This window comes from Durio zibethinus, chromosome 13 (genome assembly GCF_047325235.1).
Source record: "Durio zibethinus cultivar Kanyao isolate XHJ-2024 chromosome 13, ASM4732523v1, whole genome shotgun sequence".
In the NCBI taxonomy this organism is placed as follows: domain Eukaryota; kingdom Viridiplantae; phylum Streptophyta; class Magnoliopsida; order Malvales; family Malvaceae; genus Durio; species Durio zibethinus.
In genome coordinates, this window is record NC_143174.1 from 6,307,650 (window position 1) to 6,324,840 (window position 17,191).

General features: G+C 28.3%; 2 protein-coding genes across 3 annotated transcripts; one reads left to right on the plus strand and one right to left on the minus strand.

The window, feature by feature from the left end:
- Positions 1-1,852: 1,852 nt before the first annotated feature.
- LOC111303999 (aldehyde dehydrogenase family 3 member F1-like) lies at positions 1,853-12,099 on the plus strand. Of its 2 annotated transcripts, XM_022900531.2 has the most exons (10): positions 1,853-2,172; positions 2,321-2,389; positions 9,085-9,181; positions 9,323-9,529; positions 9,794-9,918; positions 10,130-10,234; positions 10,328-10,500; positions 10,784-10,874; positions 11,037-11,186; positions 11,370-12,099. In XM_022900531.2, the coding sequence occupies exons 1-10, from the start codon at positions 1,972-1,974 to the stop codon at positions 11,628-11,630; spliced, it is 1,479 nt and encodes a 492-aa protein (XP_022756266.2). In that variant the 5' UTR covers positions 1,853-1,971; the 3' UTR covers positions 11,631-12,099. The 2 variants fall into 2 exon arrangements, with proteins under 2 accessions (XP_022756266.2, XP_089598940.1); XM_089742814.1 differs by having other exon boundaries at positions 1,916-2,172; positions 10,130-10,500.
- A 2,191-nt stretch (positions 12,100-14,290) lies between these two features.
- LOC111303963 (uncharacterized) lies at positions 14,291-14,635 on the minus strand. The gene has a single exon (XM_022900518.2). The coding sequence runs from the start codon at positions 14,633-14,635 to the stop codon at positions 14,291-14,293; it is 345 nt and encodes a 114-aa protein (XP_022756253.1).
- Between the last annotated feature and the right edge of the window lie 2,556 nt (positions 14,636-17,191).

Sequence of the window (17,191 nt, forward strand, 5' to 3'; positions counted from 1 at the left end):
ACTTTTAAGATTTGATAGAAAAATTCTAAAAAATTTTGACCCTATGGCATTAAAGGCCCCTGAAATATTGAAACCTATGAGGAAGACCCTAAAAAGGAGTACTGAGATAAATTATGAAGAAGATCCTGAAAAATACATTGAAGGGTCTGCTAAAGAAGGGCAAATTCTACTACAAATAAAAAAAGCACTACCAGAAAGCATTCAGTTTGGCCACCATTTTCTTTCTTGCTCTACAAGTTATTTTAATGCAATCTCTGTTCTAAGTTTTCTCCAATCAATTAGCATTCTCAAATTTCTTTAATTTTCAAGCTTCAAAATTTTGTTTTCTTAGATCTAGTTTTTGGTAATCTTCTTTTACTTTTCAAATGACAATTAGCAAAGTCAAGATCTCTACCTACACATAGCCTTTAATCTTTATTTTTTTTACCCTGTATTAAACCCTAAATTTTCATTTATTTATATATAAGATCTTAGACTTTTACCTTAGTAATTTGAACAATCTAACATTACATTTTATAATACATGAGAAGACGATATTGGAATACTTTATTTTATTACTTGATTTATATATTTGTAGATTATACGAAAAGTAACAATCATATATGCGAACTCGGAACAAAGCATAAGTAAATACATAATCCTCCGGCCTAAAAGTACCATCATAGTTTCGAAACAAAACCAGATTCTTGTTGAAAGACCAGGGTGATCCTTCCAACACTTTTTGCTTATCTTTCAGTTACCGATGTAGGACACTATTACTTCCTTTTGACTGTCTCCATACCACTTTAAGTGTCCTTTATCATCTCACCTCTATTGTATGGTCACTTGGTCAAAAGTTTTGCAACCAGCCAATTCTTGCATTCCTCTGTCTCATCCTCCTCTTTTATACCATTTTTATTCACTCGATCCAGTTCATCTTCTGTCAATATGAGATTCCGCCATATCTCTACTAGGTTTTCCGCTTTCTCCATACAATCTTACTCACTGCCATTGCTACTATAAACTATAACAATCCCTAAAGGCTTGGTAACTGAGATCACTCTTCAGGACGAAGACACTCAGGAAAGATAAGAGGTAAGAGGGGCAGAGGTAGACTAGGGACCAGAAACTAAATTAATAAAACAGTTGCACGGTGGTTGGCACGGGAATTAGTTGTGTAGATGGTCATTTATAAATGAGTTGGAAATTCCATTGGGTTTCGTTTCGGAGATGGGTCCATTGCCACATTGGTCTCTAACAGCCCCACATAATTAAATTATCGGGGAGAAATAACGGATAGCCTCCTCTATCCTTGGCCACAGACGGAACATTTAAACTTCCAACCTTTTTAACGTTTTTAGCCTGCTTTGAGTAATGAGTTTTTAAGGAATAAAGCCCAAATTTATCTTATGTTTTGATTTTATTCAATTTGGTCACTATTATTTTAATTTTGATAATATTTGGATCAAAGTTAATAAGAATAAAAATATTTTATAAAATATTTTGTTAATATACTTAAAATAAATTTTTACTACAATAAAAATATGATGTAAATATTTCACATGTAAATTTTTTATTTTCTAAAAAATTTTATATTAAAATAATAATTTTCAAACATAAAATTTTTAATATTTTTAATATATCAAATAAATTAAAATTAAAACAAATAAAATTATAATCCAAATAAAAATACAACTGATGTTGCTTAAAACTGAATCAAATTTTCATAAATAAAAAAAATGACTGAATGAAAAGCGGATTCCATATTTGCTATAAAAAGAAGGACCCACATAATAATTGTAAGTTGGTGAGTAGCTGACAGTAGCCTAGAACGACTGAGACGCTTTGAAGAAGCCACAAGGGGCCACTAACTAGATAACAAACAAGTTAGTTGCACATCTTTTATGTAATAGCAGAGAATTGAGAGATACATTGACAGAATTGGAATATATATGATATCCGTAACCCTATTATTTTAGAAAGAAATCAAGGATGGACAAGTTTGAGAAAAATTTGGAGAGAGAGGTTACGGCGATGAGGGAGTGTTACAGGAGTGGAAAGACCAAACAAGAATCTTGGAGGAGGTCTCAGCTTAAAGGGTTGCAAACATTTCTTAAGGAGAAAGAGGTTGAAATTTTCAGGGTTTTAAAGCAAGATTTAGGGAAACATTATGTTGAAGCATTTAGAGATGAGGTAAGGAGTTGAGTTTTTTTCTTTTTGTTTTTTGGATGTTTCGGGTCTGAAAATTAATTTAAGTTTGTTTGTGAATATATTATGGTGGCTCAGTGCAGCCAGCAGGAAACGACTGCTTTCATGAAAATTGTGTTCTTCCATTTTGCAGGTAGGACTTTTAAGGAAATCGTTGAATCTTGCTTTGAAGGATTTGAAAAAATGGATGTCCAGCAGAGAGGTATTGCTTAAATTCTTCTTCAAAATCCAAACTTAACTCAACCTTATTCTTAGATCTTTGTTTAGCCGGACCGTAATTAAGCAATGTTTATCTTATCGGATTCACCGTACGGTCTGATTCGACCGCATTTTGGGTCCAACGGCACCATCCTTGATGTTTAAATCACCGTGAGACACAGTAGTTGGTGCTTATTAACGGCACCGCAGCCACGGTTTGGATTGAAGATACATTGGGATGAACAATAAAATTAAAATTAATAAAAAGATATTTATTTAGATGTAAAAGTAGCAGTAATAATAAAATGAATTAAATTATACTAAAAATAAATATTAAAAATGTTAAATTAAAAATTATATGTAATAAAAATTTTAAATTATTCAATATTTATAAAATTAATAAATAATTGAAAACTTATTAAATTATTTTATAGTAAATAATAATTATGTTAACAAATAATTAAAAAATAATAATATTTCAAATAATATTTTTCTTATATTAAATTAAAAAATATTTAAATAAATTTAAATAAAAAATGATATAAAATATATTTTCAATACTTATATCCTTTTATCATTTTTTCTTGACGCTTGTTTATGTTCTTGATTACATATTTGGTTAGTCGTAAATTTGTAAATTTGTATCATGAAGAAAATTTGATTTGTATTTTGAAAAAAAACTGAGCAACAGCTTTTTCTTTGGAACTGAATATTAGTAACTATTATTTACACTATACACAAGTGAGGAGGACCATTTGAATAAGAATATAAATAATACATTAGTATTTGTAAATAATTCGGGTTTGACTCGAATAAAATTTGAATTCAATTCGATTATTATCAAGTCGAGCTTGAGCTCGAATAGCTCGATTTATTGATCGAGCCAAATTCAAACATTCTTATACTTGGCTCGAATAATTCGCAAGCTTAATCGAGCTTTCATATTTTAATATATTTTAATTGATAAAATATTTTGAACTTAAATTCAAGTTCGAACACAAATAATTAATCTTTTATCGAATATAAGAATCGAACTTATTATTTACATGTTAATTGAGTCTAATCAAGTAAGTTTATGTAATTTAATTTTTATCTCGAGTCAAATTTGAATTAAAAAAAATAAAATTCAATCGAATTCGAGCTAAATTTTGAATTTCAAATTTAAAATCGAATTTAAACTCAAATTTAATATTGTATCGACTCGAACTAAATCGATTTAATTCTTATTATTGAAAACATCTTTTTGTTGAATGTTATGTCCTCACTCACCCACACCCACACCCACATATATATATATATATATAAATGTATATATATATATATAAAATAAAATATTTATCATTTTAAATTAAAGAATGGTGTAGGCAGTTGGTAAATGTTTGATAAGTACAAAGCCGACCCTTTGGTCACTTAAAAGTAAAAAATCAATCCATTCTTTCATGATGTTTTGGAGTTGACTCGTACATAAAACAAACTCTAGCTAAAATAGCACTTTTTGATCAGAAAAAATATATTTTTTTGACCACATATATTTTTTTACTGTACTCTTGTTTACTAATTAAACTCAAACTATAATATCTTAGGTATAAAATAAAAAATTATGAAATAGTGTGATCTTTTATAAATTCAAAAGATATGTTTAGTCATATTCATTTATTTATGAAAATCAAATCATTAAAAAATTATAACAAAAAATTTTTATATTAAAATAGATATGTAAATCATATTTGAAAATAAAAATAATTTTGAAAAAATTTCAAGACTGTGATGTAGTTAGATTTTTAGTGTTAATAAAAATATAAATATAATAGTTTTTTTATAAACAAAATTTTTAACTTTTTTTTTTTTGTAATTTTTCCTCAAATTAATGTATTAAAACAATTAAGTTTACACAAAAAATAAAAAAATTATTGAGTTTTTACTTTTTTTTCTTTTTTTAAAATTAAAATTTTATTCAAAATTTTTTTTTGTTTCCTTTCTTTTCTTTTTATTTCCCTCCCTTTCGATACAAACACATTGTAAACGCATCCTGAATCATTAGAGTCAAGTGAAACTTTTTAAACCCATCATAGCCCATGCTTTAAGTTTTGGTTTTTTCTTGAGTGCATAGGGCATGGATGAAAATGTCCAAGCCATTTAAACATTTTCTTTCTTCATTTTTTATTGTTTAAATTTTTTATTTAAAAAGTTTCAAATAATTTTATTAATTTGATATAACAAATAAATTTATATAATTATATAATATATACTTAATAACTAAAAATTAAATAATACATGAATAAATAATAAATACCATAATCTTCATAAATTATTAAATAATTGAATATATAAAAAGTAAATAAAATAATTGAATAAATAATTGTAATCATTTTTAATTTATTAATAAAAATATTATTTGATATAAAATAATTTTAGTAATTTTTAGTAATTTATTAATTTTGTTAATATCAAAGATATAATATAAATTTCATTATATACAAATTTTAATCAATTACTTAATAGATAATTTTTTCTTTTTACTATATTTTATTCCATTGCCATTACTATATTTGGATCTATTTCACCACTGATTTTAATCTCACTACAATAATCTCACTGTCATTACTATTTTCAAGATCCATTAAGATAGATAATGAAGTTTGATAAGATTAAAAATAAAAATAAAAATGAGATTAATTAGTGTAGACTTGAAATTGGTTTTGTAGTGATGAGATATGTGTTTAAATAACAAAAATAATAGTGACGGCTAGGTGAAATTTTATTGAAAATAAAATGATAATTAATGACATTATATTAAAATTAGTATATAATAAATTTTATATTTATAAATTTAACAAATAATTAAAAATTAATAAATTATTTTTATACCAAATCATAATTTTTCTAAAACTTAATAATAATAATAATAATAATATGTCTATAGATTTAACAAAATAATTTTTTTTCATTTTATTATTTAGGTCTTACTTTTTGTTTTGTATATAATTAATTATGTATCTATTTTCTATTTATATAATTCTTTTATTTAATAAATAAGTTGATTATATATTTTGTTATTATTTATATTTTCCTTTATATGTTTTTTTTTCAAAATAATAATTTTAAAAAATAATATTAATATATTTATACATGTTAAAATAAACCAACTAATTTTTATTTACTTTATTATATATAGTTATATATTTTATTTTTTATTCATTAATAATTTATTTAATTATAAAATTGATTATTTATTTATTACTTTACCCATTTATTTATTCAATAATTATATAAATTATATGTTAATTAATTATAATAAATTAATTTAAAAAATTTTAAGTTAAATTAAAAAGAAAATTAAAATAACATAAAATGAAAACTAAATAAACAATGAAAAATGTCAAACCAAGGTCTATAAGTCCATGTTTTGTAATTCGAAGAGCAAAAAAGAAAAAGAAAAGGGAGAGCAAGGCTAATATGGAAAAAGAGGTATGAATTTTTTTTTATCTATATTATATAATATATATATATATATATATATACATTATAGTGTTTTTAATTTATTTTACTGTCACTAGTTAAGAAATTTATTTTAGTTAATAAAACTTCATATAAATTAAAAAACAACTCTACTCATAAAAAAATTTCCACTACGTTAAATTCCATTCACTCCCCACTAAGTACCATTTATGGCAGTTTTCATAAAAAAAAGAAAAAAAAAGTAACATTTATGGCATTTTATTATCCTTCCAGAAATTAAAGGAAAAAAAATATATATTGTAGCTCTTGCATGCGTGACCTCACTACTATTTGCAATGGAACCATTTAATTTGCACTTCTCATTTCAAGAGAAAAGATTTTATGAAATATCTAATGCATCACTTCTATACAAATCATGTTTTTTTAATCATTATTTATTATAAAAAGTATTATTGAATATTTTAAATAAATATTTAACATTTAATATAATAAATAATTAATTTTTTAAAAAATAGTATTAAATAATATAATTTGAACTACAAGAACATATGGGGATAATGACCTGAAGTAATAATTACTTGTCAACAATAATGGAGAAAAAAAAAAGGCCTATTAGCTAAACCAATAGTTAACAATTTCTAATTTGATATTGAAAGTCTGAAACATTATTTAAATGCTAATTCTAGATATCTTGTGAGCCTAACCAAGTTTACATGTAGGTGTGCTCCATATGCTTGTTAACAAGCTTAAATTTCAATTTTCATATTCATAAATCACTTGGGTTAAAAGCACTTCAAACACTCCAATTTTATCACGAAAATTAAGATAGTAATGTTGAGAAATTAACACGCACACATAGTATCCACACACAAAATAGTAAGTTTAAATCAAGAATAAAAACACACAAATATATTTGTTTCAATCCAACTTAAAATGGCCTACTCTAAACCTAATTTACTATCAAATAAATCTTTACAACTGAAAGACTTTTAGAATGAGAAAAGTCACAAAAAACTCATTACTCAAAACTTAACCTAAAATTTAATTATACCCTTTTAATAGTCTACTCACCTAGCTATTCTCTTGGTGTCTAACTATCTAGGATTTTCAAACCAAAACCAAAACATCTTATTTATAAGGGTGAAACCCGTTATACCTTTACTAAACTCCCAATGTGAAATACAAGACAAACTCAAAACTTTTATAACTTTTGATGTGGGATTTTAAGATTCAAAACAAATCCCAACAAATTTTTCATTGACTTGAATCTCCAAACACTTCAACAAAATCTGCAAAGCTAATACGTTTTTCTTTCTTCTTTTCTTTCATCATAGAGATCCCAGCAATTGAGCTTCCATCAAGCATGTACAAGTAATTTTTGACCCTATTCTTTTGTAGAATCACACTACTATTTTGGTACACTTTCAACCAATCATTACTACCATAATATGTGTACCCATGAGAAGCTAACTCACCTAAAGCAATCAAATTGTAGCTACAACTCAGTACATTCCTTACATGACGAAGTGTCCTAATAACACCATTGCGAGATCTAAGGTGAACACTCCCTATACCTTAAATATGCACCTTTTCGTTATTGGCAACTACAATATCCCCATACTTTCATTCTCTTTCAGCTCCATAAAGCAATTCTTATAATTTGCAAATATAAACTGTAGTAATAGAATATAAAACCCAACCTTTATCACCTTTTAAAGTCTGAGTCTCATCCATACAAGTTATCAAAATGACATCATCATCATTAACTATAATAGCGGCAATATCACTCATTCCTTCATTTGATTTCTTCTCATCATTCGTTATTTTGAAAGCAGCTATATCCCTCATCAACTTCTTGCAGCACACTTGGATATGTCCCTTTTCACCATAATAATAACATTCTATATCACTGTAATCTCTTTCTCTTAACTTAAATCTCTTTTTTGATCCATCAATCCTCTTTTGAGTCCTCCCTCGATCAAAACCCTCTATTGGTAGTATACTCTCCCCAGGTGATGAGTTCTGTGCTTCTATAAACTTTTTGTTCTCACGTAATTGGGCAGTCACATCATCCAACTTCAAAGTAGATCTACCCACTAACAAAGTCTGAACTAAAGGCCTATAAGACTTGGGCAAAGATGACAACAAAATTAAAGTCTTCTCTTCATTTTTTAACTCATCAACAGAAATAGTTAGCAATTGAGAAACCAATCTATTAAACTCATTCATGTGATTATGAAGACTCGTACCTTCTTTCATCTTCAGAGAATACAGATCCATCTTCAAACATAATCTGTTAGTCAACAACTTTGAAGTGTAAATACCCTCAAGCTTATCCCACAAACTCTTTAGAGTACTCTTAGTTAATACACTATACTTTACCTCTAGGGCTAACGCCAATCTAATAGTACTAACAGCTTTCTTTTGAATTCTATTTCAATTATAGTTAGACATTCTCTCAGACTTACTACTCTCTAATACCTAATCCAATCCTTATTGTACTAACAGATATTGAATCGTACTTTACCATAACATAAAATTACTTTTTTCATCAAATAATGGAATCTCAAACTTAGGCATAGGTATACTAGACATACCCTCTTCAGACATCTTGAAATACTTGCTTCACGATCTCTTGGGCCTACCTCTTTTTCCCACAAACCTCAAACTTCGACCCTCGTTCTGATACCATTTGTTAGGAATCAACACAAAATCAACACAACTTTGATTCCACTTGTTGGAAAATCAGCACGCACACGCTGTACCCACATACAAAATAACAAGTTCAAATCAAGAATATGAACACACAAATATATTTGTTTCGGCCTAACTCAAAATGACCTACTCCAAATCTAATCCACTATCAAATAAATCTTTACAACTGAGAGACTTTTGAAATGAGAAAAGTCACCAAAAACTCTTTACTCAAAACTTAACCCAAAACCCAATTACACCCTTTTAATAGCTTACTCACCTAGTTATTCTCTTGGTGTCTAATTATCTGAAATTTTCAAACCAAAACCAAAACATTTTATTTATAAGGATAAAACCCCTTATACCTTTACTAAACTCTCAATGTAAGATACAAGAAAAATTCAAAACTCTTATAACTTTCGATATGAGATTTTGAGATTCAAAGCAAATCTCAACAAGTAAAGGTCCCATTTCTATCCAACTTACGGGAATGCATACTGACTACTGAGCTCCGTGTTTGTTTGTTTGTGATTGTGCCTATAACAGGTTAAACTTCCTATAATTGCACTGCTTTCATCTGCTGAATTGGTTCCTGAGCCTCTTGGCCTTATCCTCGTTATCTCGACTTGGAACTTTCCCTTCGGTTAGTAAAGGTTTTTTTATTTATTTTTCTTTTACAGGAATATTGAAAAGCTAAAACCCAAATGAGACTTCTGGGTTTTTTTTATTGTCCATAAGTCCTTAACAATCTCCAAATTGTTATGTTTTGTTGCATGAAAAATAGTACTCTCCTTGGAGCCTTTAATAGGAGCCATAGCTGCAGGAAATGGTGTGGTTTTGAAACCATCAGAGCTGGCCCCTGCATGTTCTTCTCTTCTCGTCAATTTCCTCCCCAATTACCTTGACAGTGAAGCTATCAAGGTCATTGAGGGTGGTCCAGCAGTTGGTGAACAACTACTTCAGCAAAAATGGGACAAGATATTCTTCACAGGTATATATGTGTATAGCATTCTATTGACTTAGATAATTACTTGATTAATCGTTAAAGAGCCATTTTAATTTGTTAACAACAATGGAAGAGGGGTACTACCCCGCAGATACATATGATTTGAGTTTGTTAACAAAATGTTAATAGAAAATGTAATTAAAAATTAGGAATCATGTAATACACAAGATTGTTCTTCTATACCTTAAAATTTAGCTTGCTTTAATATGTATATATTTTTGGAATATTAAAGTATAAAACTAATTCTAGGAAGTGCAAGAGTGGGACGGATGATAATGTCAGCAGCTGCAAAGCATCTAACACCAGCGACTCTCGAGCTGGGTGGGAAATGCCCGGCTGTTCTTGATTCCCTATCCTGGTCTTGGGACAAAGAGGTAAAGTTTTTGAGTAATGAAACATTTTATATTTTGCTGCAAAGTTAATGAAACATTGTATATTGCTGCAAAGTTAACCGTGTAGGACTGTGTTCCGATGCCCCTAGAAGATTATAAGGCAATTTGGAGGATGCAAATCTCATTCATTTGACTATTATGATTTCTGTTTTCCAAGTTTGCTCAGTTAAGATCTTTGTGTTATTCTACAAAGGTGGCTGTAAATCGAATCATTGGGGCAAAATATGGATCTTGTGCCGGTCAAGTATGTATATCAGTTGATTATTTATTAGTGGAAAAGACATTTTCATCTACTGTGGTATGTCAACTTGAATATATTTTATTCATCATATATACTTTTTCCTTGCATAGCAATAGAATTATTAAATACAGTGTGATACCCTCTTTTCAGGTGGAATTGATGAAGGTTTTGATCAAGAAAATGTATGGAGATAACCCTAGAGAATCACACAGTGTTGCGAGGATAGTTAACAAACATCATTTCTTGAGACTGAAAAATCTTTTAACAGATCAAATGGTTAAAGACTCCATTGTCTATGGCGGTTCAATGGATGAGGACAGCTTGTAACTATTCCACTCTCGTTCTATCTAGCTATATATATTACATGGTTCATTCTTTTCAATGCAATTGCAAAAGTTTGAATTATTAATATACTTGGTAAAGATAAAAGTTCATGTTGAACAGTGGCTTTTATTCGCATGATGGATAATAAGGAAATTTAGAATGTACAAGACCTATTTATTATTTTCTGCTTTCTCTACTATTTTGTATAAATTTCCACCAATGATCCCATTTTTCTTTCTTTATAATTGTTCGCCTTTGACTCTTTTATTCAATTCCCTGCAGGTTCATTGAGCCAACGATATTGGTGGATCCGCCGCTTCAATCAACAATAATGACAGAAGAGATATTTGGCCCACTGCTTCCAATAATCACAGTAAGAAATATATATATATATATATATATATGCACACACACACTTAAAGCACATTTATGGTTATGGCTCAAGAAACAGAAGTAGTATGCAGTGTCAGTGCCTTTTCTTCTAGTCATTCAAGATAAATCTTGAAAAATCGGAGTTTTTGTTTTTTCCTGACAGTTGGATAAGATTGAAGACAGCATTGATTTTATTAATTCAAGACCTAAACCCCTTGCAATATATGCCTTCACCCATAATGAAGTGCTCAGGAAGAGAATGGTATCTGAAACATCATCCGGGAGTGTGGTTTTTAATGATGCAATCATTCAGGTATTCGATTTCTCAAGCAATTAAAACCAAGGAAGAAAATTTACTAAACATTCTACTGTAGAAGGCTAGGTTTGAATACGCTGCAAGCTCCTTCTGCTAATTAAGTAATTAGCTCTACAATATTCTAGTAAATAATTTCCTTTATTTGTTCAAATGTCTTGTTGTGGATGAAATAAAATGTAGTTTGTAGCTGATACCATTCCATTTGGGGGCATCGGTGAAAGTGGGTTTGGAAAATACCATGGCAAATTCTCCTTCGACACATTTAGTCACTACAAGGCAATCGGCAGAAGAAGCTTCCTCACTGATTTTTGGTTCAGGTTTCCTCCATGGAATAATTACAAACTGGAACTTTTAGAGACTTCTTACAATTACGATTATTTCGGAGTGCTGCTTGTCATTTTGGGGTTGAAGAAGTCTAGAAGGAGATTTGATATCAACTAGCATTTTCCTCAAGCATGATCAGCTTATACCTTCAGCTTATATATTCTTCATCGATGTGAAGGAATTCCTCCGAAAGTATGTCAGAAATATGAGCACTGAGCATAATTAATCAGCTGTTATATGTCAATCATGCACAGAGAAGATTAGAGAAGAAACATAAGGAAACAATAAGCAGTGTAATTGGTACCAGACTTCCTTTAAACATCCCATCTATTTCTCATCCAGTCTCATTGTAATTTAATGTTGCAAAGTTGTTCTTTCATCATGAATCAACTATATAGTTTGTGTGTCAGCAAATGGTGATTTTGTTAATTATGAGGATTTGGAACAGCATGTTTGACAGTTTTTGGTTTTGGTTCATTTATAATGTATTGTACTATTACAATACAAACTGTATTTGTGGGGGAGAAATGGGCTTTGGATTACAATCTTCTACTAGAGTACGATGAAATAAAATGTGCAGTGACTCATATTATCGTGTACTGTTACAAAATGACTGCTTACACAAATGATGAAAAACTACTAATCTATATGTTTTAAGACAATCTCACAAGCTCTACTCCTAGGTGATATATCAAATTGGACAGGGCTCACGTTAGTGGAAAAAATTGACAAAAGCATTCATTATTCAGTACAAGCATGTTATAAATACAGCCCCAGTTATGTTCTAAAAAAAAGGTTAAGAGATCACACAAATAATTTGATCAAATTAAGAGGATGGAAAACATGGGAAAAAAAAAAGCAGAATTGAAAAAAAAATTTTGATGGTATTAAGGAATTTGGAAATGCAATGGGAGTTGATGAGAGCTAGATAACAAGCCCATAGACCATAATAGTGGTTCAAAACAGAGCAGGGGAGCAGGAAACTTGTGAAAGGGATCGCAAATAATGTTCTCATGGTTTTTATTTCAAAATCGTTTAACATACAGTTTCCTTTTTAATTAATGGATTTTAATATTATCAGTTAAAAAGTTACTATTGAAGAAAAATTAGCAAAGAAGGCATGTGGTTTAATGCGATTTTAAGTTCAGGATAAAACTTAAATGAAGTTTTTAAGCAAATTTTGTGAATCTTTTTAAATTAATTTAATAAAAAAGTTTAAATAAAAATATATATTGATAGATTTATAGAATTTAATGTAAAAACCAATAATATGTTAAAAAAATTAAAAATATCGTTAATAATTCAAATTTAATTGATATTTATTTAACAATAAAAATTCTGTTAAAATTTTTATTAAAAATACTTATCTAAAAAATATATCAAAATTTATCAAAAATTTTCTAAATTTTTTACACTTAATCTATAAAACAAAACTTTTCAATCTATTAGTTTTAATTTTTTATTTTCAATTTTAATTTTTATTTAATAATTTTTAATAAAAAATTTTGCAATTTTCATGTAAATAATCTCATTTAAATCTATTCCTTAAGTTGAAGTCCTATCATAATTTGTTTTGATTTGTTGAATTTGCAATTAATGTGTAAAAAAAGCTTTTGCAATAAAATTTTAGCAAAAGGCCAATTGAGAGAGGAAATGAAAAGACAAATTATGGAGAGGTAATTTGAAGAATTAAGTTGATACGTACCTATAGGTACTCCGTACTCGTTAAGGAAAGTAAGAATATTATTTTTAAATGATTTATGTATTTAATGCATTGTTTTCATTAAATTTAAGAGAAAACAGTGCACTAATAATAAATTTCTTTTTTTAAATATGAAAAAAAAAAAAAACCTTAATCTAATGGTGCCGTTACAAAATAACAAATTGTTATAAATTTCAACCATTTACTTGAAAACCATGATTAAGTTATTGCTAAGAACAGATTAACGTTAGTGCAGTATTGTTTAGGAGACTCCAATTTTTAAATATCAAGATCAAGTATCACAAAAGTGTGAGTTTGGTTTAATTTATGTTAAATTTTGTTTAATTATATACTAGTTTATTAGTTTTTTTGTTTTTTGGTTTCCTTTCTTGAATATATGATATGATCAAGCCATATATGTGTTGAAAATTGTTTACTTGTAATTGTACTTTTTATATATAAACAATAGGCAAATTTTTTTATTTTATTTCTTTAATAAAAAAATTTGAATTCATTTTTTAATGTAAAATTAAATATGTCTAACATTAAATCAAATATTTGAATGCAACAATCAATGTGTAGTATGATGTGTTATAGTAAGATAAAATTATAGACCAACAATTAATTAGTTAGTTTAAGTAGTAAAGAGTTCGATTTCCTTTAAATAAGATATCGATTTCGAGTTTCTAAAATGAAAAAAATAAATTTGAGAGAGCTTGTTTTAGATTAATCGAGGTTCAAAATAATTATCGAAAATCGAAATATCTAAAAAAAAAATAATAAAATAAAATTGACTAAATTTAAAACTAATAAAAATAGTAAAACAACATAACTTTATTTAGGTCTCAACCCGACATCAGCTAGTTATCAAATGAAGAAAATTAAGTAGAAACAAGTAACAATAAAAAACATATACGTACCTTAACCAAATGAAAGTAGTAACAAGAAGAGTACAAGACCAACAAAGACTCGAACATGACACAATAAAAGAAGACAATAACCATAAGATCCCATTTGCTTGCAACTATTAGATAGATAGCTACAAATGGTGCATTATTACTGTAACTAGTAATTACTAGTAAGGTGCTGCTGCAACTTTCTCAACATTCCCTAAAAGTTTACAGACGGTCTTGAGTAAGAAAGGAACCAAAGGTTGATCAGGGAAAACAATGGGCCAACAATTGTCGGAAAGCAGGGTGATTGCCTGGCAGCAAGCCTTTTTTAGTTCACCGAAATTCTTGTCCGAAACAGCCTTGTCGATTGCCTCGATACAACCTTCCACACTTGTCAAAGACGAGATGCATGCCCCAAGATCCGGGGTTTCCTCAGCTGATCCCAACGGGACAACTGACGCTGCTGCTGCTGCAATGCATGTCACAACCAACCAAAACATAAGGGTTTTTGATGTTCTTGCCTCCATGGAATTTGATCAAGTGAGAATCTAATTTTAGCTTTTGAGAAAGGGTTGGAAATTACCATCGTCTACGTGAGAATTTATAGGAAAACTTTTTGCAACAACTACAAAAAGTTGATAATTCATTGGCAAAATATCTTTTGATTTTAATTTTGATTCATTCGTTGCATAGTTTAGTAAGGAAAATACGATATTTTTCCTTTCACATACAGATTGAGATCTGGCTTTTCTTGTTTTCTTTTATTTTATATGTCAAGGAAATGGAACTGTTCAGAGGATGGAAAAGAAAGACAGACTGTTTTTATTAGTAAAGTACGTTTCATCAGAATATGGTAACTTGTTGTGTCAAGAGATTTAATTTAGAGATTTGGTCTCCAACTTCATGGAATTAGCTTTTTCCCATCTCATTTAAAAAATAAATAAATAAAATAATCTTTTGAACTTGCAGAATTGACGAACTACAAGCTTCTTCATTATTTTAGTTGTTAATATAATATGTGTTTTGTTTTGACCAAATAATTATTAATTGAACTACAAATTCTTATATATAAATTTTCAACATTAAGTCATCACTGCACTCCAACTCAATAAGTGGGTATATATATTGCCTGATTTATGATAAACCAGAACTAATAAGGTGTTTGACGTTTCAAAGTTTTTTTTTTTCGACGGTGAACTTGTATGTTCAAAGTTCATTTGGAGATCTAACAAGAATTAGAAATAAAAAATTATCTAAAAAACAGCAATGTGTAAAAATTTTATAAGATTTTTACATATTATTCTTAAAATATTTTCTTAATAAAAAGGTCTAAGATACTGACAATCGTTTGTGTCAGTGGTTCCATTTATCTAACTGTACTGACAATTGCATAGCCAAATAACATAAAAATTGGAAAATCTTTGGGCAGCCTTTGTCATCTAACCCAATTCATTTTGGTATAAAATATTAGAAAATATTTAATATTATTTTATTGGTATTTAATATTATTAAACTTAATATTTAATATGATTAAATTAATATTTAATATTGTTCTGTAATATTTAATATTATTGAATAATAGTTAATATTATTAAATTAATATTTAATAACATTAAATTAATATTCATTATATTAAATCATTATTAATTTTATTAATTAATAATTTTGATAATAAATTATAAGGTAAAATAGTCTTTTAAACTAATTTCATCCATATTTTTTGAACTAACCAAACATATTAATACTAATTTCTCTTCTATTCTATTTTAATGAACCAAACTACATAATATTATAAACATTTAATTTTGTCCGATTTAGTAACTTCATGTTCTAAATTAATATGGATTTTTTTACTTATGTTTAAATTTCCATCAAGTCAATTAAAAATTGAATCGTTGATAAAAATCTCGAGATTAACTTCGAAATGCAATTTGTTTAGAAAGGTTCAAAATTAAAGTCCAAAGCAATGGTCTAGTCCATTTCAAAATCCAAAAACCCAACATCCAAGTCTAAATGAGGCCCGTATTTGTTTAATTGAATTTTAAATAAATAAAAACTTTTATCTGAAAACCTAAAAACAAAAAAAAAACAAATAAAAACCAAAGTAAGGTGCCATGCACAGCACCAATTCCCATCTTTTATGGTTGAACCACCTTATTTTGCAAAGTTGCCCTTACAACCATCATGGCAATTGAATTCCTATAATCTTCCACCTTATCCCCCAAATCTCTACTCGAACATAAAACCAGAAAATGCCCATAAAACCTCATTTGAAATGAACAAAAAGGGGAAGCCAATTTTTGAGCAATTAGATTGCCAAAAAAAAAAAAAAAAAAAAAAAAAAAAACTAGATCACTCCTTGTAAATCAAAACCTAGCCCCACCATGAAATCACACCAATAACCATTTTGACCTTTCCTTAACCACACCTTAAAGGACCCACTAAGAAATCCTAATATATATATATATATATATATATATATATATATATAGCCCCACCACTACCACCCATCACTGCCTACAAACACCATAAAAAAACTAATCCCCTTCACCCATTACAACCATCTACAAATCACAAACAAAAAATACAAAAAGAAAAACAAACATGTACCCAGCCATAGAACTAAAAAAATCACATCCTTAAAAGGAACAACAATACAAAAAAAAAAGAAAAAAAGTATATAAAAAAAGTTGAAATACAAAAAAGGAAGAAAGTTTCAGTTTTGAGATTTTTGGAAGGGTTTTAAGCCTAGATTTTTTAATGAGGAGAAAGGTCGTGGCCTGAGGAAGAACATAGTCTAAAACGATCACCATCAAAATGGCAAAAGGAAACAACTTTTTAGGTTGAAGTCAACGACTTTAAGGTTAGATTTAGGGGTTTAGGTTTATCTTTCAGGAAATCTAGCTAAGAACATGAAAGAGGGGGTCAAAAAGAGGCTCTAGGTGAATTTTGACGAAATTTCAACAATAGTGATCGACGGCCAGGACGAAGACAATGGTCGGTGACCATATTTTAGGTTAAGGCTTGTCGATAGTTTGGTTAGTTAAGTGAATTTTGAGTTTTTTTTTTTTTTTTAAGAATGG

Excerpts from the sequence above, each read along its gene's own strand:
- LOC111303963 (XM_022900518.2), bottom strand. The coding sequence starts at position 14,635 with ATGGAGGCAAGAACATCAAAAACCCTTATGTTTTGGTTGGTTGTGACA.
- LOC111303999 (XM_089742814.1), top strand. The coding sequence starts at position 1,972 with ATGGACAAGTTTGAGAAAAATTTGGAGAGAGAGGTTACGGCGATGAGG. Across the intron at positions 10,875-11,036 it reads CACTGCTTCCAATAATCACA|TTGGATAAGATTGAAGACAG; the intron begins GTAAGAAATATA and ends TTTTCCTGACAG. Across the intron at positions 11,187-11,369 it reads TTAATGATGCAATCATTCAG|TTTGTAGCTGATACCATTCC; the intron begins GTATTCGATTTC and ends AATAAAATGTAG.